The sequence below is a fragment of the Papaver somniferum genome, chromosome 2 (assembly GCF_003573695.1).
Source record: "Papaver somniferum cultivar HN1 chromosome 2, ASM357369v1, whole genome shotgun sequence".
Classification (NCBI taxonomy): domain Eukaryota; kingdom Viridiplantae; phylum Streptophyta; class Magnoliopsida; order Ranunculales; family Papaveraceae; genus Papaver; species Papaver somniferum.
Window position 1 is genome coordinate 192,687,904 of NC_039359.1, and position 27,433 is coordinate 192,715,336.

A 27,433-nucleotide genomic window follows, 5' to 3' on the forward strand; every position below is an offset into this window, starting at 1 on the left:
TGTTTTGCACATGTCACATTTGATGGAATATGAGCTCATATTTTGTCCTTAGGTTTTGTAGGCACACCTCTGGTAAACCTTCACGAGACTTCAACTCGTCCACTAGGGACACTTAGTGGTTTAAAAGGCTTAGTGCATACGCTAAATGCATTCGAGAGACCAGCGACAGTGGTATAGTTAGGATTTTCTTAGTTTTGTTTTACTTGAGGACAAGTAAAATTCAGGTTCGGGGGTATTTGATGAGTGCCAAATAATGTATATATTTATCCCTTTTTGTTGGCAATTTAACTCATCTTTTATGCATTAATTCTACATTTTATCCCATATTCTGTATTTTCATTGTTTTCAAGAATAAATATTTTTATTAATTAATTTTGCATTTTTAGGTAATAAATAAAGTTCGGATGAGTCGCGGAGCGAAAAGAGCAGAAAAGCAGTGAAAAGCCGGGAGAAATCACGCAAGGAAGCCGCGAAGAATGGAGCGCACGTCCAAAAAGATGGAAATGGGCTCAAGAAGAAGAAAGTTGTTCTTGAAGAAGAAGTGGGCTCAAGGTTTTCCAAGCCCAAACCCATATTCTATACCCAAAAGCCTAAAACCCAAATCCATACCCGCTTGCGTCTTCAGCCGTCAGATCAGTTCTCAGAAGCATCCGACGGTCGCTCCCTTGCTGTGCATCGAAGTTTGATATCTCCGCCTAACACTACAACACCTAACTCCATCTGGCGTCGTTGATTTTGTTGTATTATATAATCCAGCGGTCGCTACAAGCTTCACTTCATCTCACCGTCCGATTGATCTTTCATCTCCCTATCCCACGGCTCAGCGTCGCAGATCATCAAACTCGATACACTCGCCTCACACCCTAGCGACCGAGCACCTACACCCCAAACAAACGCACCCTTCCCCTTTCTCCATCGAACCCATCTCCTCCATCACCCCCCTCTGCAGAACCACCATACCCCGTACCACCACCATGTCCGTCTCCATCACCACCACCTCACCCCAAATCACTCCACTATTTTCTCCCCAACTCTACTCTACTTAAGCCCATCATCACCATCACGTACCATCTCTTTAGCATCACTAATAACCTCAATTTCTCATCTCTCTGCTCACTGAAACCCTAGGTGAGAAATTGGGGATATAAGTGATGATTAAAGCATCAATTGGAGCATGGGAGGAACGAGAAGAAGCAGGAGAAGAGTGGGTCGACGAGATGGAGCGAGTATCTCATCAACAGTAGGTAAATCAATTTCACCAAACCCTAGTTCTACAGATTTTGGGGGAAAATTGGGGGAAAACCCAAAAATGTGTAATGGGTATAAATTGATGTTATGTGAAGTGTGTAGGGGACACTGTATACCTCTCTGGACTAGCCAGTAGAGAATTGGCCACAGAATTTTTATGAATTTCAATTTCAGTGCTTATCTGTTGACAGTTGAAATTTGCTTATGTTTGTAGTTGTCTGATATGTTGCAAATTGTGTCTAAATTATATCTTATGATGAATGTATGTTGCTACTTCATGGTTAGCATGAGCTAATCAGCTTCAGGCCAAGGCTCAGTGAAGCCTTGTGCACTGTCAAGTGTAAATGAGCTAGGATAGTTACTTCCTTGTATGTTTTGATTGTGCAAATGAGAGATGCCAATGCTCATAGAGCCTGTGATTGGCTGTACTGTCAAAAGACAGCCAATGCTAGGGGTAGACTAGTGAGCAATTTGGTGTTCTTCCATTTCTAGTTGTATGCTTAGGAATGAACATAACCTAGAAACATGTCATTTGATTAGGACACAAGGTGGATCATAAGCCTTGGCTTACCCACCAATTCCCTCTCAGAAACTTTCATTTTTCAGTCCTGTGTGCTTGTATTTCAGTTATTTTCTTGCCTTTTATTTTCTTGCACTTTGAAGCCTTTTGTGCACTGAAGTCAGTGCACAAACTCACCCTGCCCTTGGCTTCCAAGCCTTGGTTATTTGCTGCTTTTCTTGGCTGTTTCTTTGCTGCTTTACCTTCCAAGCCTTGGTTATTGTCTGTGCTTCTTTTCCTAGCTTGTTTCTTTATTGATTTACCTTGCATCTTTGGTTCATGCCATTTACATGCCCTTAGCTCACTGCCATAGTGCATTGTCACCATTGTTAGCCTAGGAAAACTTCTTATATGCTCCTCTCCCTGTGGACAAACCCCTACTCACCCTTTTATTACAAATCTTGACCTTGTATACTTGCAAGTGTTTCTGTGTGCTTTCTAATCATCACACCACCCACCCTATAAAATTTTCGTCCTCGAAAATCAAACCATTCTTCTGGTCTTCAAAAACTCCCCACCTTGAACAAAAATACTATCTCTTGTCTAAGCGCAAACAATATAAAACAAATCATAAACCTAAATGGCTTTCTACTACTACGATTTGAGGCTCTAGGTTCAACTATACTAATTTCTATTTCATCAAATAATTGTCTCTAATTACAAGGGAGATTCCCTACGAATCTTTCTAATTGAGTTTGTAATTATCGGTTTTTCTAAAAGGACTAAATTATACTTCTATGATCAGTCATTTATTGGTTTCTAAAATAATTATACTAAACTTCTATGATCGGTCCTCTTTGAATGCAGTTGCCCTGTCAAGGTTGGCCAAGCCCAACAATGCCTTCTTACGAACAGAGAAAACACAACCTTCACTACTCCCCGGTGCTGGATTACTAATTATTAATCTATTAAAATTAATTAGTTTCTAAACTTTTACCGTAATTCTTATTAATTTACTTCGTAAATATATAAATGGTTCACGGTATTTAAAACAACTTAGTTATCAAAATTTATTTTATTTTATTTTATTATTTGTCATTATTTTTATTTATTTATTTTATCAAGATAAATAATCCAAATTCGATTCACATCAATTTATAATATCTGATATTTTAACTTTAGCCTAATACATATACAAATTTTCTAAATATTATTTACTATAGATTTGCTACTAGTCTAATTCTTGAATATTATTATCAATTGCATTATCGTTCTCATTATTCTTAAGTTGATAGTCCAGTTGGTATACTAAGTACTAATCTTCTAAATACAATTTCACATTCACGTAAGGGTTAATATGATAGATTTTACTTATTCATATTGAGTCCATATACTATATCTCGTTAAATGTTGGCATTGGTAATTTAATATAATTTAAATTTGAGTCTGCATAAAATTATGATATATCATAATAGTCATTATATTTTGCTATTAATGTAAAATATCCTATGAATATACGAATTTATTTTTCTTTTAATTCTAATACTAAGTATCCGAATGCCACTATTTATACTTCATATATATTTATCCCATTTTAAAGATTTATTGGATCATTTGTTAGACTAAACATAGTTTCGGTACAAAATTACTAGCAAGTTGAGTCTTTTTATTTTATACATTATATCCTTATTGAAATTTTAACTAAGTTTAATATGGTAGTAATTGGTAAGTGCTAACATTACTTTATTAAAATTAGTATTACCGTTTTTATCATCTATAATGACTATAATAATAATTTTATTATTAACATCGATGGTCGAACTAATATTCTAACTACTCTTTCAATTATTATTGAGTCCCAAAAATATTATTAACATTTGTGTGATTATAAATTATTGACCCTACGTATAAGTCAAGGTGCTTAATCAATTATTCTCAAATCCATATCAGCTAAATCTATTGGTGTACCGTATAATTTTTACTTCATTACAAACAAACAAATCAATCAATCAAATAATTCTTTGAATTGTAGATAGTTTTTAGTGATTAAGATTTATCTCACAACCCAACCCAGTTCTAAACTAATCTAGTTCATTGACTGGCACTAGCTATTCCTATTGTCACCCATATAAGATCTAATAGTGAGCTCTGATACCAACATTGTAGCGCCCCCTAAACTAGCAGCTGACTAATCCAAGAGATTAACTAAATAAAGAGGCACTATGAATCTAATTCGAATACTTAAACATTCAATTAAGAAATATGCTACAAAACTTATCCGAAAACTAACCCCGCTCAGAATATATATACATGAACTTCTCTCAAATAATACATATACAATAGTCATTTGGTTTATAGATACAATAAAAAACACAATAACATAGCAGAAGTTAACTGATTAACGGAGTCAACACTTGTGGCTTTCAGTTCACAACTCTGATCTGTCTCTTAAAACTGAAAGTGAGAATAATTAACATTTAACTTCTAAGTAATCATAAGCAAGATTAAGAAAAACAATAATGTTTTCCCAGACATTAAATAGTGACCAAGTCACTGAGATACACAACACGAATATGGACAAGCTCTTTCTTCAAACAATGTATACTATGGTTGTGCAATTCCGAACTCGCAAATCAACACCTAATCGTAAATATGGATGTCGACAATTTCGAACTCGCAAATTGTCGACCAATATAAGCATAAAAGCTGAATTCATGTAGATATAAATGTGAAAGAGCATATCCTCACATAAGTAAACAAACATGTATATGGACAAACTCCTTCTTCAAACAATGTATAATATGGTTGTGCAATTCCGAACTCGCAAATCCACACTTAATCGTAAATATGGATGTCGACAATTCCGAACTCGCAAACTGTCGACCGATATAAGCATAAAAGCTGAATTCATGTAGATATAAATGTGAAGGAGCGTAGACTATATACCACAAGTGGAAATTCTCATTTCCCATAAAAATTCATAATGACATACCTTAAAAGTCCTTTCTATTTCATGGAAAGATTCAAAGAATCAACAGAATTATCATAATGCAATTTAAACAAAGCATGGAGTGCATAGAAAGACAATGCATGGTTTGTTAAATATAAACTTTTGTAAAAGAAACAACAATGGTTACAAAAGAGCCAAATGTATTCCCACATCTTTTGATTGCAAGCCACGTCTACCTCGAGATCCACGATCCACTGGTTCATCCTTTGAATCGATCGTTGTTAATAGACTAACTGTTAATCACACAAGAAGTCTAAGAATCTAGCCAAAAGGCTCACACATGAATCATACAAGTCTTTCTAATGATTCTAGGCCCATTTAAGGTTCTACATCTTTTATTTATCTATCTTTAGAATAGCTAAAGGTTTACTAATTGATTTGGGTTGGTTCTATAGTCTATTAGATAAGTCTTGTGAATATCTACAACTTTGTAGAAGAAGCCAAAGGTTAATTCGGACCATAAGTGGTCCAAACACTAATTAAGATTGATGCCCCTAAGCCCAAGACCGTGGGCCTGATCCGGTACGGCCCACTAGTCCGACCCACTACACAAGACCTGACCCAACTGGGTCAATCTAACGGTCACTGACTGTCAAAGGGTCAACTAACAGTCCACGTCAAGTCAAAGTCCAGGGTCAATGGTCAAATAAGTCAAACACCAAATCGGTCAACTGAGTCGAGACTAGTCCACTGAGTCAAATCGGATCAACTCAGTTAGATAACCTGAGTCAGCTAGGTATAAAAACAGTCAGATAATCTGACTGGGATGTCTAACAAGCCTAATACCCAAGAACCTAAGTTTATACAATCATTATACATTTCATTCGTTCAAAACAAACTTCAAGATTAATACACAAATACAACTGCAATTTAAGCCTACCTGCAATTGCAGTAGCAAGCCTCCAGTGGAGTTATAAGCTATTCCCTACAATCGTCAATGTAGTTACAATCTTTCACTTGAGAGGTTCAACTCAACACCCTCATCTAACATTCATCCCAGAATCTATGTTCCTGCAATACAGCTCAACCGCAACACAATCTGGCCCAATTCAGTTCAACTCTTTTTCTTTCTTTTCAGTTATAACTGCCCAGTTCAACAACATCAACACATAACCAAATCTCAATCTCTATTATCTTCAATCCCAACAATAACATCCACTCAACCAGACCAACCCATCACATATTCTCCAGTTCACTACCATCTCGATTCAACAGAACCATTACCCTTCCTCCACAACAAACCTTTCCTTGTATTCAATAACATTCCAGTAGCTACCACATCAACAACAATACTCAAATCGATCCCACAACCAATTCTGTTCACAACACCTGCAATATCCATCAAGCACAAGTCCTCTTAAACAGAAACACAATACTCAACTGATATTCAATCCCCAATTCATTCATACCACCACCAATAATCAACACCACAATCAATCCATCCAAAATAACTTCAATTCAACATACATACAATAGTTACCTAAATGTCAGTTTCATTATACTTTCATTAACAACTCATAACTCATCTCCAACTCAGATATATTCACAGAACCTCAACAATTATAACCATTCAAATCAAAATACTATAATTCAGATTAGAGGCTTACCCATAACACCAATCACCACCATTTGCAATTCAGAGTTTCACACATCTCAATTCCACAATTAAGGCAAAAGTAAAACTCCAGCAGGCTCAATTCAGTTTTAATCTAAACAACACATATCTACGATTATCAATTCATTCAATTAGAATGGTACCTTAAATTACCTTTTCTTCCTTTTCATGAGTTTGCATAATCGACTGAATCAACAACATCTCCAATAACTTAGCATAACCCAACTCTTCTTCTATCGATTTCAGCCTCATAATCACCTTCATCACTTTCTCAAGAACACAACGAAACCTTAATTTTATTAACAGCTTCAATCGATCTCATCTTCAAAACCTTAACTTATCCAATCTCGAATTAATAATTCGGTCTAACCCTAATTCACAGCAAACCCACCTCTAATCGTACTTCAGAATTATCAACTTCATCTTCCATGTAACTTCTTACAAACTCTAAATTCTTCAATTCATCAGCAGAACCAGCTTTTCTCAAGCATCAAACAGATCGGCACTGGAATTAATTCCATCATCTTCTTATTAACAGAATTGAGCCCTAGTTTATCAATTTTAAACTATTCTTCAACCTTAACTCTGATTCTGCTTCTCTCTGATTCATCTTTTTTTTAATCTTCTTCAACAACAACTCGACTCCGCCATCATCTATAAATATTCATCACTGAGTTTCTTTAATCAATCCTCACTCACAGCTCGTAAATCTCTCGGAGGAAGAACATAAAGAAGAGAAGAAAAAGAAAAAGAAGAACACAGAATACGAGAAAAATAAGAAGAGAAAAGAAAAGAGAAAGAAAGAGATATGGTCTCATCTTCGACCGGGGTTTAGATAATACCAAAGAAATATTATTAGGACACGCGACGTACAGATAAGGCATCCACCCGGTGCTTTGACAAAATGATGATTCTACCCTTCAAACCAATCTACTAATATCTTCTTCATCTGATATCCAAATGACGCGTTCAACTAGTCTACTCCGCATAACTTTTCGAGACCTATGCAATGATACTAGTTTCGTATCTGGTTCGTTGTTAGATTAATTCCTATTAATTAACGTTCATTTCAAATTAATCGAGTTATTATCTGCTAAGATGTCTCTTGACTAGTCTAATAGCGTTGACGAACTTGAGGGTCCTTACACAACATCTTGTTGACATTTAATTTCTTTCAAAATGTTGATATTTGTGCTCTTTTTCCTTTGTCCAAATTTTTTTCCCATTGGGTTTTACGAGCAAGGTTTTAGTAAGGTAATTTATTTCAACATGGTGGTCATCCAAGGGGGAGTTGTATATATCTTTGTTATTCGGTGGATTCCCACCATTAACTAGGTCATCTTATTAGACCAAATCAACATAACCATCTCCTAGAAATTTGGATGTCCTTATGAACCCCATTAAAGAGTGTTAGTAAATACAGTTTTGTTCATATACAAAAATGTATCTATATCTTGGCACATCGTTGAAGAAACTACATCAAATATTTCTGCAAATCATCTCCAAGAAGTTAGCAACCCAAGACACAAGTCATCAATGCATTTAAGCAAGCATGAAGACTCGAGAAAACTACTATCAGAAGACTAGCGCAAAAGAACACTTCATCAAGTTGCAATTTTCTTCACGAAAGACACAAGAAACTTCTGCATTCAAGAACTCCGTTCGTCAAATTGGAAAGTCATGACTCAAGATTTGCAAGCCAAGATTTAATTGAAGTACTAATCAGGGGGAGCGCCATCATCAAAGGTGCATTTACCGGACTTATCGTGTTGTACTCTTTTTCCTTCGTCAAGGTTTTGTCCCACTGGATTTTTCCTTGTCAAGGTTTTAACGAGGCAACATTTGCATGTCCAACACTGTTTCAAGTCTTTACGTGCTTATGTAATTTCAGGTTTTTCTCTTTTGAGTTTTCCTGATATGTTTGTAATGATTTAGACACGGTGGTCATCATGGAGAGTGTTATAAACCAAGTTTATTTACCAAGATTCCCTTTGTGTCTAAGATTAAGGTTTACGTATCTTGGAAACCAAGTCTTCTATCTATATATATATAGAGGCTTAACCCATTGAAATTCTCTACGCATCTAATGAGAACTCTCTTCTTTTTCCCCTCTACTTTGATGTCTCCTTATTCTCTTTCTCTAATTTACAACAGATTAGTCATTTATTATGAGCAATTAGTGAAACACTAATTAAAGAACACTTTATAATGAATATATTATTTATTATTAATTCCAAACCACCACCGTTGATTTATCTTTTCTATTAATTCCAACGAAGGTGGAACACTGGTTAGAGGCCACTCTTATGACACAATAGGTCATGAGTTTGAACCTCCCCGTTATAACTTTTGAAAATCCATATCTTGACTTGAGTATTCATTTTTCATTCATAATATTGGAATTAATGCCACGCGTGCGAGTTGTAGGGGTGGTCAGGAGAACCACAACCCTTGATTTATTTTGTCTGAACAAATCCTGACCACCACTAACAAAGGCAAACTTAGCCTAGCTTTGTTTTGTATTAATGATTCTTTATAAAATTAATCTTTACCGAGCCAAAAAAAAAAAAAAAATTGAGGTGTGATCAGTATTCTATCTAGTCTGAACAGCAATGTCTCTGGTTGCGTATTGGATCAGGTGAATTGCCCCCATTCAGTGGAAGATCTATCACTTCATGCTCCTCCAAAAGCTCATTTTATAATCTTCTTCTCCAGGCTTATTCTCTCTCTTCTTCTAGGGACACTGAAATTACCTGTTGTACAACATGATTCAGATACCCATCCAACCAGTTCTTCTAATTCTCCCAATATGTAAAAACACTAAACATTAGTTACACCATTCTACGTTATCTGCTTTACATTTGAACCTGTGTTAAAGTGTTTGGTCCCAAGACTCGATCCACACATCTTAACCGAACCTGGGAAGCTTTATATGAAACAACACCTTAAGAATGTCCAATTGAAGAGAGAGAAGACTGATGAATCAACCCTTCTTGGTCGAGTATTTCTTGCTATGACTTTCAGCAAGTATTTCTTAATTGTTACTCGATTCCCTCAGGTTTTCCAGGAACGAGGCTACTTGAAGCTCTTTCTTGGCAGGTTAACCTCACTGACGAGAAACATAAACTCTTGAAATAGCCTGCCCATTCCACCACTCCCTTGCTCGCCTTACAAATTCTTTGCAACTCAGCGAGAAGACAAATTCTTATGAGCAAGACTGAATTTAATCTTGCAATCACCAGACAACGGCAAAAAGATAAAAATATATATAACTGCAGTCGCATGACACAGCTGGGAATGGCTCCTAGTATAATTAGAGAATGGTTCAAGACTTGATTGCAGTAAGCTTCACCAAGATTCTTAGCTACAGATCAAACTAAACCAGTTTTCCAGTTCTTTAGCATTTAGTCTACAACATAGTTAAAAATCAACTTAAAACTGATTACTTTTCACAGCGACCTATATTAGCTACAAGTTCCAACTATAACCTGGGAAACATTCAACAACAACAAACACACCCACATTTTGCTAAAATTCGTGGTTAGGACTTAGAGATTACAAATAGACTGTTCTTTCTTCAGATCAAATGAGTTTCTTGGGGTCATCATCAGTGTTACCATCCTGAACGAGCTATAATATCCAGTCAAGAAATTCTGATATCATGAAGTATGATCAAACACCTCCCCTTATCGGTAATATGTCTGCTGATACACTGGTACACCGTTGCCATATCCTCCATATGCTGGATAACTCAAGGCGGGTCCTGTGAACGGAGAAGTCATCATGACAGGGGAAGAGTGTTCTGGAGAATATCCATAAGGGTCTCGGACGCAAGGTGGGCTTCTGCTACCGTACATGGCAGGACCAGTGGCCCTATTATCATATGTGTAAGTTGGGACCCCAGCAGGATATGGAACATGGGTTGGTGACCGGATGTATGTGGTGGTACTGGCCGGGAAAGAAGAGACATAAGCAGCATTTGTAAGTCTACCAGCCTTGGCAGGAGGCATGGGGCCTCCATTGTTGTTAGCTCGTGTTCTCTTATTGGCAGGGACCACAACTGGCTTTTTCTTCTCCACTTTGGTCTTCTCTAGTTGTTCAAGACGCTTCTTAAGGCTTTCAGCAGGGAACTCAGCGTCAAGCTTGTATTCCTCAATGCACCTGATGACAGCTCGAAGCGCCGATTGTTCTTTGCGCCCAGCTAGGTGCTGCAAAAAAAAGGTTCTTCACTAGCATTTTTCTCGAGAATAAATTCAATTAAGTTGCACAGCACACCTACTTAGGCTTATATTAAACTAAAACATATTAACCACAGTAGAGACATGTAAAGCTTTAAGATGTGGATCGATATGTTAGCGCTTCAAACATTTTTTGAGGTCATGAAAAGCAGCAACAGAACCTGCATCAGTGAAAGGTTAACAAACCCATGAAAATAATGGGCAGCCCACTTATTATTCCATGATGACGTTTGCCGACAGTTGAAGCGTTGATGACCATCTTATGTAATACGTTCATGATTTAATAGGTGATAAGATTAGTCGGCCAATTGATTCAAAGGCTGCATTCCTTGGCTAATAAGCATCACATTAAATTGATAACACCAGCATGGACATGCCGAACTCAACAAATTTCCTACTTCAGATATCAGCATGGCATACCATTGTATACATTTGTTTTATATAGTTCCTCCATTTGCAGACTAATTACTGTGTTCTTCTAGAAGAAGACAAGTGCCTAGGACTCAAAATCCGGAGCTAGTTGCAACAACTCTGATAGAATCTTGCTAATGAGGGCCGACTAAAAAAGTAGAAAATAAGATAATACACATACCGCAGCTTTGCCATTGTTCGGATCTTCCATTAGAGAAGTAGCAGCCTTCTTTGAATCAATCAGATAAGCTTTCAGCAAGGGAACTGGAGGGAACTTATCCACTAGACCCACTTCATAAGTGAAGTGCACCGCATCAACCTGTTGCCCCTTGCTTATTAATTCTTCAATCATATCTGCGAGTAATAGCAGCAACCCATCAAGCATTCAATAACACGACATTTATATAAAACAGATAGCTGTATAAAATTATGAACTCTCATTTTAATGATTAAATCCACCAAAATTTAAGTCCCCCCAAATTGTTGTATGGCGATGAAAACTACATCAGTTGACTAGTTTATTTTTAAAATGAAGTGGTAACACAGGACACAGGAGAGAATCCACATACGCCTTCAACTTGCGTACCCTATAAACACTACGCTGATCAATGGACTAGATGTCTTGGGATATTTAGCTTTCCGAAAACAAATGTTAAGAATTTATTTACAATAACCTACAACGTAAAAAGTGATAACGTGCAAACCAAAGTAAAGAAGCTGAGCCACCTATTCCTATACGCTAGATCAACCGCATATTCTGAGAATCATTTATGAAAACCAAAATGTGTCTAAAAGGGTTTATTTAGCAAGATGCTCAGTCTGGTTCGCCAAAACATTCTCTCACTTCTTAAAACTGAATTAAAGAAATTTATGTATCATGTTAAAATTAAGAGAATATACCCATAAGTAACAGATTAGTGAGAGTATCTGACTGATGGCTTAACATATAATGATATAAAGTATGTGTGAAAACTAAATGACGTGATAATTCGGACAATTCAATCGTGCACGGCAATCAGGATTTGATAGCAAAAGCACAACCTCAACGGATGAGTATAAAATGATTAGAAAAAACTATAGAAGACAACGGTTACCGATCCTAATTGAGTATACTTATTCTTGTGTCTCAGGTTTCCAATTTTAAATTGCTCAGGACACCATATTTTCAAGCATAACATTAGCAATTAACAGAAGCCAATATAACTAAATCGAGACAGATAAAGAACTATACCAGGCATATTATCACCAAGACCAAGAGAAACAGCAAGCTTAGGCATCTGCTTCCTCCAAGCGGAACTCAACACAAGTTTACGGTAAAATATCCCGTCTTCCTTGGAAACGATACCAAAAGTCACCAAGTGCTGCAAAAACGTGTGCACATCCGGAGTCTTTACATTCTCAATACCCCCACGTTGATCCAAACTATCTTTCCAAACATCAGCAATTTTTTGAGCTCTTTTCTTCATAGTTGGTGTCACCATTGGTCTGGTATTCCCAAACACCGGATCAGCAACAACTGGTATAAGTGATTCAAGAAGCAGAACACAAGCCCATCCTAAATCAATTGTTTTCTCATCACTCTTCACTTGTCTCTTATCAACTGGAAACACTTCAGAAATGGCTTCTAGCACAAATTTGGCTGGATCGATACAATCAGATAACGCCAACGGGATCTGAACCCGAAGTACATCCAATTCTTTCTTCCTTACAATCACAAATTTCCAAAACCCACTAAAATCCATTTTCACGCAAAAAGATTTCAACTTACCCAACAAATTCACGACTCCATCATCGAACACTTGAGTGTCTTCGTTTTCGAAAGCGAACAACGCCGCCTCTTTACGTTTTTCAACTTTACCAATTTCGATCTTAACATTTCCTTCAATCGTAACTTCTCTTTCGGTAAGAACATCTAAAGTTTCTTTAGTTTCATTAGCTAAAGACTGAATTTTCTCTTGAATAGCTTCGGATTTCTTCTTAAGATTTTGTTCTAATGTAGTAAAATGATCAGATAATTCCTTCCATAGTAGAGTGCAATTTGTCATCAGAGTAGTTTGTTTCTGAAAATCATCGAAACTCATCTGCAACATCACCTCGCCCGTTACGGCGAGAGAACCCATGACCTATTATCAAACCCTAATTTTGATTTTTCTTTCAAAGGAAAGGAAAAAGGGGAAAGTAAAAGAAACCCTAGAAATGCAAGTGATAGTCTCTGGTAAAGGGAGGGTTTGGTAGTGATGTGGGACAGCGCGGGAGGTGGCTATTCTGATAAAGTGGAGGGAAAAAGTTTAGTGGATTACGTGGGTTAATCATATGATGACATGTGACCTAAATATCTGTTTACTTTCTGTTTAAATATTAGTTAGGCTTATCCATGGGTAACTTTCATTAGTAGGTCGATATGGGGAAGGGAATTTATGTGGTCGAACGCATGTATGATTATTATGGATGAATTTTGGGTTTTGAAATCAAGATCAGCTTTCTCGTCTGTAAGTCATCTGACTCGTTTGGATCTGAGTTATTTGGATTTGAGTGAAATCACCTGACTCATCTGGATCTGACTCGATATGTTTGTTTTAAGTCAGATCTGACTCAAAAAACGTGAATCAGTGGTTTGGTCCCATGAGTCAGGAGTATTTTGCTATTTGATTCAAATGGGTCTGAATCAGGGGTTATGTCTGAATCAGATATCGAGTCAGATCTGACTCAAAATGCAAAACAAACGACCTGACTGCTGACTCGGCCCGAGTCAGGGATTGACTCAGATCCAGACGCTGAATCAGCTGCAAATAAACAAGATCTAAAGGGTTTACCGGTTTCCGATCTAAGTTGAGTCGTATATCAAGCCTCCTCAAACACCCCCACAACTTGGTTAGAAAAACAGTTGCCATTAAGATGCTTAATTATGATCTAAAATCATGATTTATAAATCTTTTGTTATTAGAAACATTAAGCCAAGTATTAAGTTCTTGCATAGTGTCAAGAAAAGTAGGACGTATGTGTGTGTGAGAAGAGAAAAAGATACTCCCTCCTTCCCAAATTAGATAACCTACTTAGTTTTAAATTTGTCCCAAAAGGATGACATGTATCATCAAACAATTGAATATTTCTAAAATTACTCTTTTAATTGATTATTATTAGTATAAGAAATATGTATATTGTAACTTGATAGTCATGTTTATATTCGTTACGTAAGTGTTTTAAAATGCTTTCCAATAGTATAAAGTTTACGAATATCCGTTGGATAATTTGAGAGATAATTGTAAAAAATATTTTTATTTTATTGGATAATGAATACTACATCAAACTAGTTTGAAGCCTAACAAGCTAAGCTCCAACGGCGTACTATTACATTAATTGAACAGGTTGTTGTGCTAACCTACCAGCGAGCCTCATTAATTGTAAAAAACACTTAAAATTTCTCTTTTTTACTTCTTGCCTTAAGAATTGTGCAAACTACTACTAGGTAATCTAATTTGAGACAGAGGGAGTATAGAATAGTATGTGAGTGGGAATACGCACCCAACACCATTATATGTTTTTTTCTACAATTTTTCTTTTTCTTTTGTATCTATTTGGAGCCTATAATTTTCTTCACCCATTTAGATTCTATAGACTAAGGGATAAGAGGTGTCTAAACTAGGTAAAAGTACAAAGTTACCCTTATTATTAAAATCATAAACCTTATCCTTTTAGATTTTAAATCAAAAATGCTATTTAACTCCCTCTTTTCCACCTCCCTACCCATCTCCCTCCAATCTAAACCACACATATGGGTTTAGATTCACATTCAGTTCAGGAGGGGTTCACAACTACCCAGATATGGGATTTAGTACGGAGGAAGGTGAATAGGGAGGTGGAAAAGAGGGAGTTGAATAGTGTTAGAGTATTGCTCGGTCGAACTCACAAGTGTTGCTATCTCAAGCTTGTTGTCAAAACTATATCTTGATTTCTAGTATACAACTAGTCTAGTCTCGGATTAGGATAGAAGTGTAATTGAGAAACGAACATCGCAACAGTCATCATTGCGTTCTACCGTTTGAAGGCGAATATCAACCAAAGATTTTGGAGAACTTCTTCAACAAGAGGAAAGTGCAGACTGCAGACTGAACCACCTATTTCTCAAGATTATTCATCTTTCTACCTATGAGACTTGTTGCATAACTAATTAGAAATATGACTAAGCTTACTGAACATTTGGTCATACTTGATGAATTTCGGTTAAGAACAATTTATTGTTCGCAATCAAAATCATGATTCAAGAATTATCATTCAAAAATAGCCTGGAACAGTGATATGTCTCATTGATGTTCTTTGGGAATGTTTAGAATTGATTTAGAGATAAATATAAAACTAATATAAATTCGGATATAAGACAGTATACATATCAGTCTTACAAACTGGAAAACTGTTAAGGTCTGAAGCCGTGATACATGTACTCGGTACACGCAAAGGAGTAGCTATATGTCGACAAACAACTTTTGTTACGCATACCCGTATGCACACCTCAAAAAGTATGTGACCTCGTGAACCCAGATCGGTTCGCAAACCAGTACGCATAACAGAAAAGAACTGTTGATCCCGGAACCGGTTTGGTATCCATACCGTTATATGTACCATAAAATTTATGTGATCTCCGGAACTGATTATTGTCTTAAGGTATCCATACCAGTACACATACCGTAAAAGTTATGTGAACTCCGGAACTCGGTCATGTCATAAGGTATACATACCGGTACAAGTACTTGGACTTAACTGTTCACGAACATGTTAATTATATGTACCTTGCACATCTACTTACCATATCAATTAAATTCATATGCACATAAATAATTTCTCTGGGATAATTAGCATTTGAATAATCTCTAAAAACACCATAGACATGATTGACCACATAATTATGACTCAAGTTAAAATTCTTATAAGTGTTTATGAAAATGCTCAAGCTTATTGGCTATTTTCGACTAACCATTCGTGAGTGTAGTCTATGTACACGGTTTGGTTACTGTCTATCCTAACCAGAGTGTATATCTTGTTATGTAAATCAGATTCAAATATTCATCTAACGGTGGGTATTGTTTTCTTAGTTCCAAAGCTATCTTAGCATAAACCTGAAGCAACCTACGCTTTGAATGTCTATAAAAGGGGATTCTCAAGCAACTGGGATCTTTGAATCCCGATATTACTTTCTTGGTGTGTCCTAGTTGTAACTAGAGTCGTCATCTTCCTAAAATCCTTTTAGGGTTTAGCGACAACAAATACTTCATGGGGATTCGTGAATCCAGGTCCAGCCATTGTTTATCTGATAGCTCGAGCATCCTGATCTTGTTCGATTGTTGAGCTGCTCACTTGAATAAAATAGATAGAAATATTTAAAGTTCTCTTCGTCTCAGACTTTGTTGATTCCAAAAGTTTAATACTTGTGAGGTGAATAATAATCTAGGTTGCTATTCGGGAAGCATAAGTCTGGATTTTGAGGTTAGCTAGACTTTGGCTATTGCTATCAATTTCTAATCACCTTGATCTACGATCAAAAAGGAAATCACACATATAGGATTATTTGTGGGAGGCAGATTGGTTTAAAGTCTTCAATTGAATTGAAGCAAACTCTTAGGTTGTAAAATACGTCAGTTAAGAGAATCAATTGCGCGGAGTCCTGCTAGGAATCAAGAGGCGTAAGGAGCGCGACTGTAACTGAATTGTTGTGAGGGTTTAATTTGGTCTCAACTACATTCCAGTCCGAAGTTAATTGGTAGCAGGCTAATGTATGTAACGTCTTAATACAGTTTGGTGTTCAATCTGGACTAGGTCCTGAGGTTTTTCTGCATTTGCGGTTTCCTCGTTAATAAATTTCTGGTGTCTGTGTTATTTCTTTTTCCGCATTATATTGTTTATCTTTATAATTGAAATATCACAGGTTGTGTGTTAATCAATCAAAGTAGATACATTCATCCTTGTTAGTCGGATATGACTTGATTGATACTTGAAAATTGATCTTTGGAATCACCCAAGTACACTCACGCAAATCAAGTTCACGGACTTGTCTCTGTGAACTTTCTGATGGTGAGATAAAGAGATATAACTCTGAATTATATTTAAGTTTTTCCATACAGGTTGAACTCTCGGAATTATATTTAAGTTTGTCCGTATATGTTGCCTAAGAAAAAGTTGGTGGTGTATTTTGGTACCCCTCACGTTTTTAATTGGTATCAGAGCAGGCAAGCATGTTTAAGACCTAACAAGTCTGTGTTTGAACCAATCTGACTATATGGACAAGAGTGCAATCTCGATAAACATACCTCCAACATTCGATGGCAAAAATTACTTATGGTGGAAAATTTCTATGCGTTCCTTTTTACAAGACCGTGACTTTGAGACATGGAAACTTGTAGTTTATGGATACGAACCACTGTTGCGAATCCATTAGGACAATATAGTAAAACCGAGATAAGTACTGCAAAGCATAATTTTGACGGGTTAAGCGCTATTATCCACGCCATAAGCCCAGATCTTCAGCACCATGTGACTTCGTGCACTAAGTCTAAAGATGCTTGAGATATCTTAGAAACCGTAATCGAAGGAGATACCTCAGAGAAAGAAGCTAGGCTTCAAAACCTCGATTCTGACTGGGAAAATCTTCGTATGGATGATGAAGAATCGTTTGATGGGTTTAATCAAATAGTGTATGGTATTGTTAATGCTTGTTTTTCATTAGGGAAGACCATTCCCCAAAAGGACATTGTGATGAATTTTTTTCTATCTTTACTAGCAAGATACGAGTCTAAGAAACATGCCATCATGGAAGGAAATAACCTTCAAACTCTTTCCATAAATACTTTAGTTGGAAAGTTAAAGATCTTTGATCATGAACTGCAATCCAAAGAGGGAAAGGATATTTCGTTCAAGGCACTGAAAAACACTAAAACACTTAAATGAAAGTGTTGACAACTATGTGGACAATCTTGTTGATCCTGATATTTCAAATGAAGATCTTGATAACTCGGTTTCATTGATCACAAGAAAGTTTAGAGAACTTCTTAGGAAGAGAAATAAACAGTTCACTAGAGAAATACCTCCAACATCAGTCAAAAACAGATATTCTAACGAAGCTGATGATGGGGATGTTCCACAATGCTTCAAGTATAAAGGGTTCGGTCACTGTGCTAATGAGTGTCCAAATCGTAAGAAATACACTGGCAACAAGACTCTTGCTGAAACGCTTGATGAAACATCTGATCATTATGACTCCGAAGAGGATGATGGATCAAGTGTAACACTCTTGGGAGAAATTATCAATTTTGATGATTATAGCAATACTCATATCAATCTTGATAACTTAATTGATGACTCTTCATCAAAATCATTGGAGGATGTTATGGATTTTTTATATACTAATGAAAATTTTGTTAACGTTTCAGGTACCTTGTGTTTAGCTGCTAACTTCGTTCCCTAATCATATTCAAACCGATATGTCCTTATGGTACCATTGAGGGTAACGGACTCACACAATGTTTCAAGTATAAGCACAAACCAAGGTATGTCAACAAATTGCAACGGAGGGCTAGTCATTTGGAAAATGTGCTTAAACTTTTTCAAAAGTCCAATCTTGAGGTACGTAAATTAACTTTTCTTCTTCTAAAAGATTGATTGATTCAAAGGTTAAGGTAAAATGTCAAACGAAGAAAAGAGTCCGGGCTAAACGTCTCATAAAGAAGGATATTACATATTATGTGCGGGAACCTAGTGGTGAGCACTCTATTGCTCACCTCAACACAATTTAATTGCGTTGAAATGTGCATCTTGTCTCATGTGCCCTTAAAATAAACAAGAACTGTGCACATCAGGGCATTTGATCAAATTTGAATATTATTACTTGGATGTTCATCTCTTATTTGTTCATCTTTGGTTATGTCAAGTATCCTAATGAAAATATCAACTACCTCTTGTGTTCTAAATCTCAATCTATTGAGCTAAGAACAAGGTTGATTATATTTGTCGGCTTAAATGAGTCTGGTCACAAATGTGCTCACAGACCCATAGGCGTGTGAGTTCCATAGCCGGTCCGAACCTATGAAATTAATGAGTTAAAACATCTTCAGAAGATTCTAGAAAGGATCTATCTTCCCTCAGTTTCCTTAACCTAGAAACTGTGATATCTATATATTTTCAAGGTACGCCTACCATGTATTATATACAAAGTGCTAGAATAACTCGTGAACGTTCGCAAACCATGGATGCTTCTAATATTTCAAACAACACAAAATAATATAACAAGAAGATAGAGGATGATGGTTCCACGGGAATTTTTGAGTTTTACTATAATCCCGTCACCATATCCTGTTACTTTGATCAAGAATATACAGAGTCAAGACCAGTTCAGACGTCCCGTGATTTGTTCGGAAACATTATGAGTGACATCAAAGTTGTGTTCGAAAAATTGTGTGTTGTCAAAAGGGATCTCAAGCTTCTAAATTCGGAACTGGGAAAAGCATCTTATGATCTTGTTTCTCTCAAAACACAAGTCGCAGACTACATATGAATAATAGTCCTTCTTATTTTGTTTTATATTTTATTTTCTAAGAAACTTCTTGTGAGAATTTATTCTTGATTTTGAGAAGGATAACTAGGGTTTGGTATTAAAAAAATTGTGATTACACAAATTATTTCCAACAATTTTCATCTTGCATGTTTGTAGATTTATTTATCTACATTTTAGAGTTTTTGGAAGATGAACTTGCAGTATTGGTTTAATTATTGCAAAAGTCTTATGAAATATATGTGCCTTTACGTTTTCGTGAATCGATCTGATATTTCATATATACTTAGAGGTTAGTTAAATCTATTATGTTTATTTATAAACTGAAAATAAAAAAAGAAAATTGAGAAATTTTCTCGCACAATCGATCTACTTGTGATCACACTTTTCTGTTATTATTGCACTACATACTCCGTAAGATTTTCTTATGTTGAGTGATACCGATTAAAATTATCTCTTTGTTCGTAACTGGCGATGAGATTAATTTAAGTCGATATTCAGGATATAAATCCATGTTGTTAGAGCACTTCTTGGTCGAACTCGCAGGCGTTGTTATCTCAATCATGTTTGTCAATGTTAGTGATCAAAACTATAAGTCTTGATTTCTAGTATACTTATAGATTTCTCGGACTAGGACATAGATTGTGTAGTTGAGCCTTAGACTTCACGGTGTTCATCATTTGAAGACGAATAACTACTAAGGAGAGCTTGTGGAACTTCATCAACAAAAGGTATGTGGAGACTGAAACTCATCTATCACTTGGAAAGTATATTTCTACTCTATCTCCTATATTGAGACGTAAGTCGTGTTACAATATAGTTTTCTATTATACACATTTGAGATATCGAGATGAGTTTAACTCGCTTACATATTTCTCGGAATATGTGTTGGCAAGCTATTGCTTCGATCAAGTTCATCTTATATTCTTGACGCAAGTCAAAAGATGATCATGTGAAAATTGCCGAGTAACATTTTACATGGTTTGTGTGATACAATCCTCTGGTGTAGACTTGGAATGTTTCGTTATGATTATTTCAATAACTTGAAATTTTTTTTGATGCTAATAGTGTGTGAAAACGGCTATTGTCATCCTATAAGAACGTTTCAATGATTGAAATAAGAGTTTAGAACACTTAACAATTATTGGATATTAAATGTTGTGTACTCTTACACATATTTAATCCATGTCCGGGAACCATAGTATGCGTACCCGTACGATACCTGTTGGCTTGAGAAATCCGGGAAACTAAGTATGCGCACCCGTTCGTATACTGGCGTAAGGTTCACGTCCGTATATTTCTGATGGGATTGGAAGTACGCGTACCCGTTTGCGTACTGGTGAAACCCAATCTTGGTCCGGGTATTTCAAGTATGCGTACTCGTTTGCATACTTGAAGTTTAAAGTTATAAAATCGGTTGTGTACAAAACTTAAAAATTTATATAATAAGGAATGCAATCTTTGCAAACCGTGGCTATAATATTCATGATTTGATTCGAGTGAATCAAACCGATTTTGCTTCAACTGTGTTCTTGTATACTTCTACGAGATTATATCAATTGAACAACTCTTTAACTAGTTTCATTTGAGTCATTTGAACTAGTTATGGTTAATATGAACAAGGTTTATATGAGAGTATTCATATGGCTAACTTCGGTTAAATATTTTTGAGCCAACATGGTGTACACGTTTAGGCACGGTTACATAAACCTAAATGAGGTTACCTTTCATTTGTATGTAACAAGCTAAATTCGATCTAACGGTTGAAAGATATTAGCTTGGTTGAATCAGGTTTTTCATCTAATGGTGAATATTGAATGCTTTGTTACCAAGGTAACTTGGATTTCAAACCCTGATTTAAAAACTATATAAAGAAGAACTCTAGCAAATGGGAAGCCTAATCCCCACACCTCATGTGTGTTACTAGTTGCATAACTAGAGTCGATTCTCCTTTAACCTTAGGTTTCTCACGAGACCCTGTAGGTTAACGACTTAAAGACTTCATTGAGATTTTGAATCCAGACCCAACTATTTTCTTTGTAGTTGCGTGATCTGATCTTGCTGTTTCTATCATGATTGAGTGCAATCGTAAGATTGGCTTGAGATTTATATCTCCGATAGGCAAGATAAAAAAATAGTCACAAACACCTTAGTATCATCGTTTGTGATTTCACAATATCTAGTTTCGTTAATCGATTAAGATTATTGTGAGATGATTGATAATACTAGGCTGTTCTTCGGAAACTTAAAAACGGTTTATCAATTGGTTCCCGTTCACCTTGATTTATCAAAAGACAGAACAAAACTCTTATGTATTTCTGTAAGAGACAGATTTATCTATTCCAATAAACTTTTCTGTGTGAGGCAGATTTGTTTATCAAGTCTTCGACTCTGGGTCGTAGCAACTCTTAGTTTTGGGTGAGATCAGCTAAGGGAATCAAGTGCGTAGTATCCTGCTGGGATCAGAGACGTAAGGAACGCAACTGTACCTTGAATCAATGTGAGATTGGTTAGGGTTCAACTACAGTCCAGTCCGAAGTTCATTGGTAGTAGGCCAGTGTCTGTAGCGGCTTAATACACTATGGTGTTCAAAACTGGACTAGGTCCCGGGGTTTTTCTGCATTTGCGGTTTCGTGTATGTGTTATTTCTTTTCCGCATTATATTTTGTTATATAATTGAAATATCACAGGTTGTGCGTTGTATCGATCAATTAAGAAATCCAACCTTTGGTTGTTGATTGATCCTTGAACATTGGTCTTTGGTACCGTTCAAGTTACTTCTCTTATACTCAATCGGGCTCGCAAATTTCTATTTGCTGATTGCAGATTGAATTGAGAGATAGAGATATAAACTCTTGTATATAATTTTCTCTAGACTGAGTCTTGTTAGAGCATTGCTCGGTCGAACTCGCATGTGTTTCTATCTCAAGCATGTTTGTCAATGTTAGTGATCAAAACTATAAGTCTTGATTTCTAGCCTATTTGTAGATGTCTCGGACTAGGACATAGATAGCGTGGTTGAGCTTAAATATATCGACGTTCATCTCTTGAAGATGAATAACTACTAAGGGGAGCTTGTGGAACTTCTTCGACAAAAGGTATGTGGAGACTTGAACTTATCTATCACTTGGAAAGTCTATTTCTACTATCTCCTATATTGAGACATAAGTCGTGTTACGATATAGTTTTCTCTATACACATTTGAGATTTCGAGCTGAGTATAACTCGCTTACATATTTTTCGAAATATGTGTTGGTAAGATTTCGCTTCGACCAAGTTCATCTTATATCATGAGAAAATTATCGAGTAACATCTTACATGGTTTGTGTGATACAATCATTTGGTGTAAGACTTGGAAGGTTTCCATAATGATTATTTCAATATCTTGAAAATTGATTTGATGCTAATAGTGTGTGAAAACGGCTATTGACATTATAGAAGAATGTTTCAATGATTGAAATAAAGAGTTGATGATGTAACCATCTTTGGATATAAGCATATATAGTGTGTTCGCACATTAGTGTATAAGTCCATAAACCGGAAACCAAGAGTATGCATATGTGTGTATACGAAATTGGTGAAGGAGACAGGTTTGCGTACCCGTACGCATACTGGCGGAAGTTCTCGAACCGAGAATTTCTGTTGAGTTTGGTTTTGGAAAAACTCTTAACTAGTCACCTTAAGTATGCGTACCCGTACGCATACTGGCGGAAGTTTTTGAACCGAAAATTTCTGCTGAGTTTGGAAACTTTACAAACTCAAAAATGGTTGCTTAAGTACGCATACTCGTACGCATACTTAAGCTGGTTACTTTGTCAAATCGGTCAAGTCTACGAACTTAAACATTTAAATCATAAGGAATGCAATCTTTGCAAACCATGCCTATAATGTTCATGATTGATTCAAGTGAATCAAACCGATTTGATTTCAATTGTGTTTTCTAAACAATGGAACAACTCTTTAACTAGTTTCATTTGAGTCATTTGAACTAGTTATATTTAAGATGAATAAGGTTGATATGAGATTAATCATATGGATAACCTCGGTTAACTATTTGTGAACCAACATGGTGTACACATTTAGGTACGGTTACATAAACCTAAATGAGGGTACATTTCATTTGTGTGTAACAAGCTAAGTTCGATCTAACAGTTGAAAGATATTAGCTTGGTTGAATCAGTTTTTTCATCTAATGGTGAATATTGAATGCTTTGTTACCAAGGTAACTTGGATTGCAAACCCTGATTTAAAAACTATATAAAGAAGAACTCTAGCAACTGGGAAGCCCAATCCCCACGCCTCCTGTGTGTTACTAGTTGCATAACTCGAGTCGATTCTCCTTTAACCTTAGGTTTTTTCTCGAGACCCTGTAGGTTAACGACTTGAAGACTTCATTGGGATTGTGAAGCCAGACCCAACTATTATCTTTGTAGTTGCTTGATGTGATCTTGTTGTTTCTATCGTGTTGAGTACAAGTGAAATAATTGGCTCGAGATTTTATATCTCCGACGACAAGATAGAAAAGTAATCACAAACAAACTTCGTCTCATCGTTTGTGATTCCACAATAACTTGTTTCGCTAGTCGATTAAGTTTATTGTGAGGTGATTGATAATACTAGGTTGTTCTTCAGGAATATAAGTTTGGTTTATCAATTGGTTCCTGTTCACCTTGATTTATCAAAAGACGGAACAAAAACTCTTGGGCGTTTCTGTGGGAAACAGATTTATTCAATCCTATAGACTTTTCTGTGTGAGACAGGTTTGTCTATCAAGTATTCGACTTTGGGTCGTAGCAACTCTAAGTTGTGGGTGAGATCAGCTAAGAGAATCAAGTGCCTAGTATCCTGCTGGGATCAGAGACGTGAGGAGCGCAACTGTACCTTGAATAAGTGTGAGATTGATTAGGGTTCAACTACAGTCCAGTCCGAAGTTAATTGGTAGTAGTCTAGTGTCTGTAGCGGCTTAATACAGTGTGGTGTTCAATCTGGACTAGGTCCCGGGGTTTTTCTGCATTTGCGATTTCCTGGTTAACAAAATTCTGGTGTTTGTGTTATTTCTTTTCCGCATTATATTTTGTTATATAATTGAAATATCACAGGTTGTGCGTTAAGATCAATCAATTAGAATATCCAATCTTTGGTTGTTGATTTACATTGATTGACACTTGAACATTGGTCTTTGGTACCATTCAAATAACTCCTGTTATATTCAATCAGGCTCGCAGATTTCTATTTGTTGATTGCGGATTGAATTAAAAGTTAGAGATATTAAAATCTTTGATATACTTTATTCTAGATTGAGTCTGAGTGTCTAGTTGATTCTCTAGAAAGTATATTGGAGTAAGTCCTCTCATATTGCAAAACGAATTGTTGAATGTGGTTGTTAGTGTTAGAATATAGCTCGGTTGAACCCACCAAGCGTTGGTATATCAAGTTTGGTTGCCATATTTTAGTGAATCAAAACTCATGTTAAGAGTCGCTTGATTATGTACTAGAGTCAACTTCGTATATGTTATCTTGAAAGTATTAGGATATGAGACTTTACAAGTATTGGGAAGACTCGAAGATGTGAAGAAGCAAGGAGGCACAACGATAACATCATCCTTCCACTTGAGGTTATTGATATTTGACTTGAACTATTTCATTCCCTAACGTATCTTTCAAGTCGTGCATATTTAAAACAAAATTGCGAAGCATGATTGAACTCTAGATAGACATGATATTAAGGAATACAATACGAGATTTATTGCTTAACCATTAAAATTTGTAGATAAGACATCGACATAATCGTTTAAATTCTATTTTGATTATGAATGGGTATGAGATGAGGATTTTATCCTAGGGAACAATGTTTTACATGTGTTCTAAGGAAGTAAATTCATGAACTTGGTTTGTGAATCGAAAAGGAAATTGCCAGATGTTATTGGTATTATTATTCATTGCATATCTTATGAACAACCAATATATGTGATTAGTATAACCGTTCATGACTTGTTTGTGTTCTTGGTAAAACTATTCACAAAGGCCTGACTTATGTATTGGTATGACTTTTTTTAGTGAAACTGATCTTAAGTAATCACCCGAGATGGTATGATCGAATTTGTGATTTTATGTCTGACCAAATCTGGGTAAAGGGGAGTCGATCCTAGTAAGAGGTGCAGTACATCACAAAGGGGAATCGATCCTTGTATGAGGTGCAACAAGTTTATAGCAGAAAGGGGAACCGATCCTATGGACATGTGTAACACGTTTTTAGGCAAAGGGGAACCGATCCTATGGACATGTGCATCACATATAAGTTAAATACCATATATAATATGGAGAACCGATCCTAATACCTAGTCAACCAATTTTTGGAAAGCTAGTGTGACTAAGCACGGTACTTACATCGGGTAGAACCGAAACTTGTTTTGGTAGAACTGTTACACCCATGTTTTGTGATTGAATGTACTTTTATCAATCGCATAGTTCTTGAAAGTCATATGAACCAATTCTAAACTTGTTTGGAAGTATGGAAAATCGGTTTCAAGGTTGTAAGTATGAAAGAGGACTTACAAAGTAAGGATGTCGACATACTTTGAACACGTGCTGTGAATGTTAATCTTTAATTATTCAAAGTTATTCCTTAATATCTAAGGAAAGAGAATCCCAGGATCGAAACATAAATAAGTTAAGAATCTTTTAATTAAGGTTATTAATTTCATTTTTAGGAAAATAAGAATTAGTAATGTGCATTTACTAATTAGAGATTTTCCAAGAGATTTCGATCATTATTTTTGACAGAGCATTTCCAGAAATTATGGAAACCGAATTTGTGCCTTAATGAATATCTTGAGAATATTTTCGGTTTTGGAAATTCCTTGTTGTCCAAACTTCCTTGTCTATAAATACTGAAGTTTGCATTTCTAGCAAACTAATCCTTCGTAACAACAAACTACCTCTTGTTGTGCTGCTACTAGTGAAGTCGCCTATTCGGAGAGGAGAGTAACCTAATTAGGCTAAATCTCTTATGGCCGCTTGTTTTAAAGTCTTCTTTGGGATTGAGAAGTTCTACTAGTACCGTTGGTGGGAAAACTAGATAATTGTGGTTTATCTTTTGTTTTCGGTTGATTTGATTGACTAACGGTGGTTGAACTTTGATTGCACCTAGTTTAATTATGCTTGAGGATCTTCTCTTATGATATTAGATTCACTCAAACTAGTTCATATTTTCGACAGGGATCTTTATACTGTTGTTAGTTCTAAAGACAATCTTGTGATAATTCATTGTTAACAGACTATGTTCTGTGCGTGATTGATGACAAGAGATTCAAGTGATTGTGTACAGGTGTTTATTGAATATCTAAGAAGATTTGAAGACAAAGAAGATATTGAAGATTTCTGATTTGAGGTTCATAATCTTTGGTGTGTACAATACTTGTTTCGGTGAAAAGAGGATCCAACTATAATCAGTTTTATCCTTGTGATAGAATTAGATTGATTAGTTGAGTAGATCGGCATCAATACAATTCTTTGGATTAAGAGTGTTGATTGCAAAATCTTAACGATTACTTTGGTAATTGAACTTAAGATAGATCTAAGGACTTCACGAAGGAGTTTATGTTAAGTTAAACAGAAGAGCCTTTGTCCAACTCATATCACTTGGTTGAAGAGAGTTGGTACCTAACAGATCTGTTGTTCCTTTACTGTTTGGAATACGAACCAAAGAAATTGTTCCAAGTACGTGAATTATTCATAAGTTGGAGGCGTGGGAATACATACAGAACTAGGTGAACTATAGGTTTAGTTGCCTGGTCTCAACTATACGAAGTTAGGTTATTTTGTATAGCGGCTTAATCCTGAGAGTATTCAATTCTGGACAAGGTCCCGGGGTTTT

The 27,433-nt window shown here is 36.0% G+C and overlaps 1 protein-coding gene across 1 annotated transcript; it reads right to left on the reverse strand.

The window, feature by feature from the left end:
• Positions 1-9,652: 9,652 nt before the first annotated feature.
• LOC113350085 (FRIGIDA-like protein 4a) lies at positions 9,653-13,243 on the reverse strand. Its single transcript, XM_026594157.1, has 3 exons — positions 12,253-13,243; positions 11,203-11,375; positions 9,653-10,580 (listed from the first exon to the last, which is right to left on the reverse strand). The coding sequence occupies exons 1-3, from the start codon at positions 13,139-13,141 to the stop codon at positions 10,059-10,061; spliced, it is 1,584 nt and encodes a 527-aa protein (XP_026449942.1). The 5' UTR covers positions 13,142-13,243; the 3' UTR covers positions 9,653-10,058.
• Between the last annotated feature and the right edge of the window lie 14,190 nt (positions 13,244-27,433).

Coding starts and splice junctions, on each gene's coding strand:
- LOC113350085 (XM_026594157.1), bottom strand. CDS start 13,141: ATGGGTTCTCTCGCCGTAACGGGCGAGGTGATGTTGCAGATGAGTTTC. Junction 11,376..12,252: donor TCTTGGTGATAATATGCCTG/GTATAGTTCTTT, acceptor TATTACTCGCAG/ATATGATTGAAGAATTAATA. Junction 10,581..11,202: donor CGAACAATGGCAAAGCTGCG/GTATGTGTATTA, acceptor TTTTTTTTGCAG/CACCTAGCTGGGCGCAAAGA.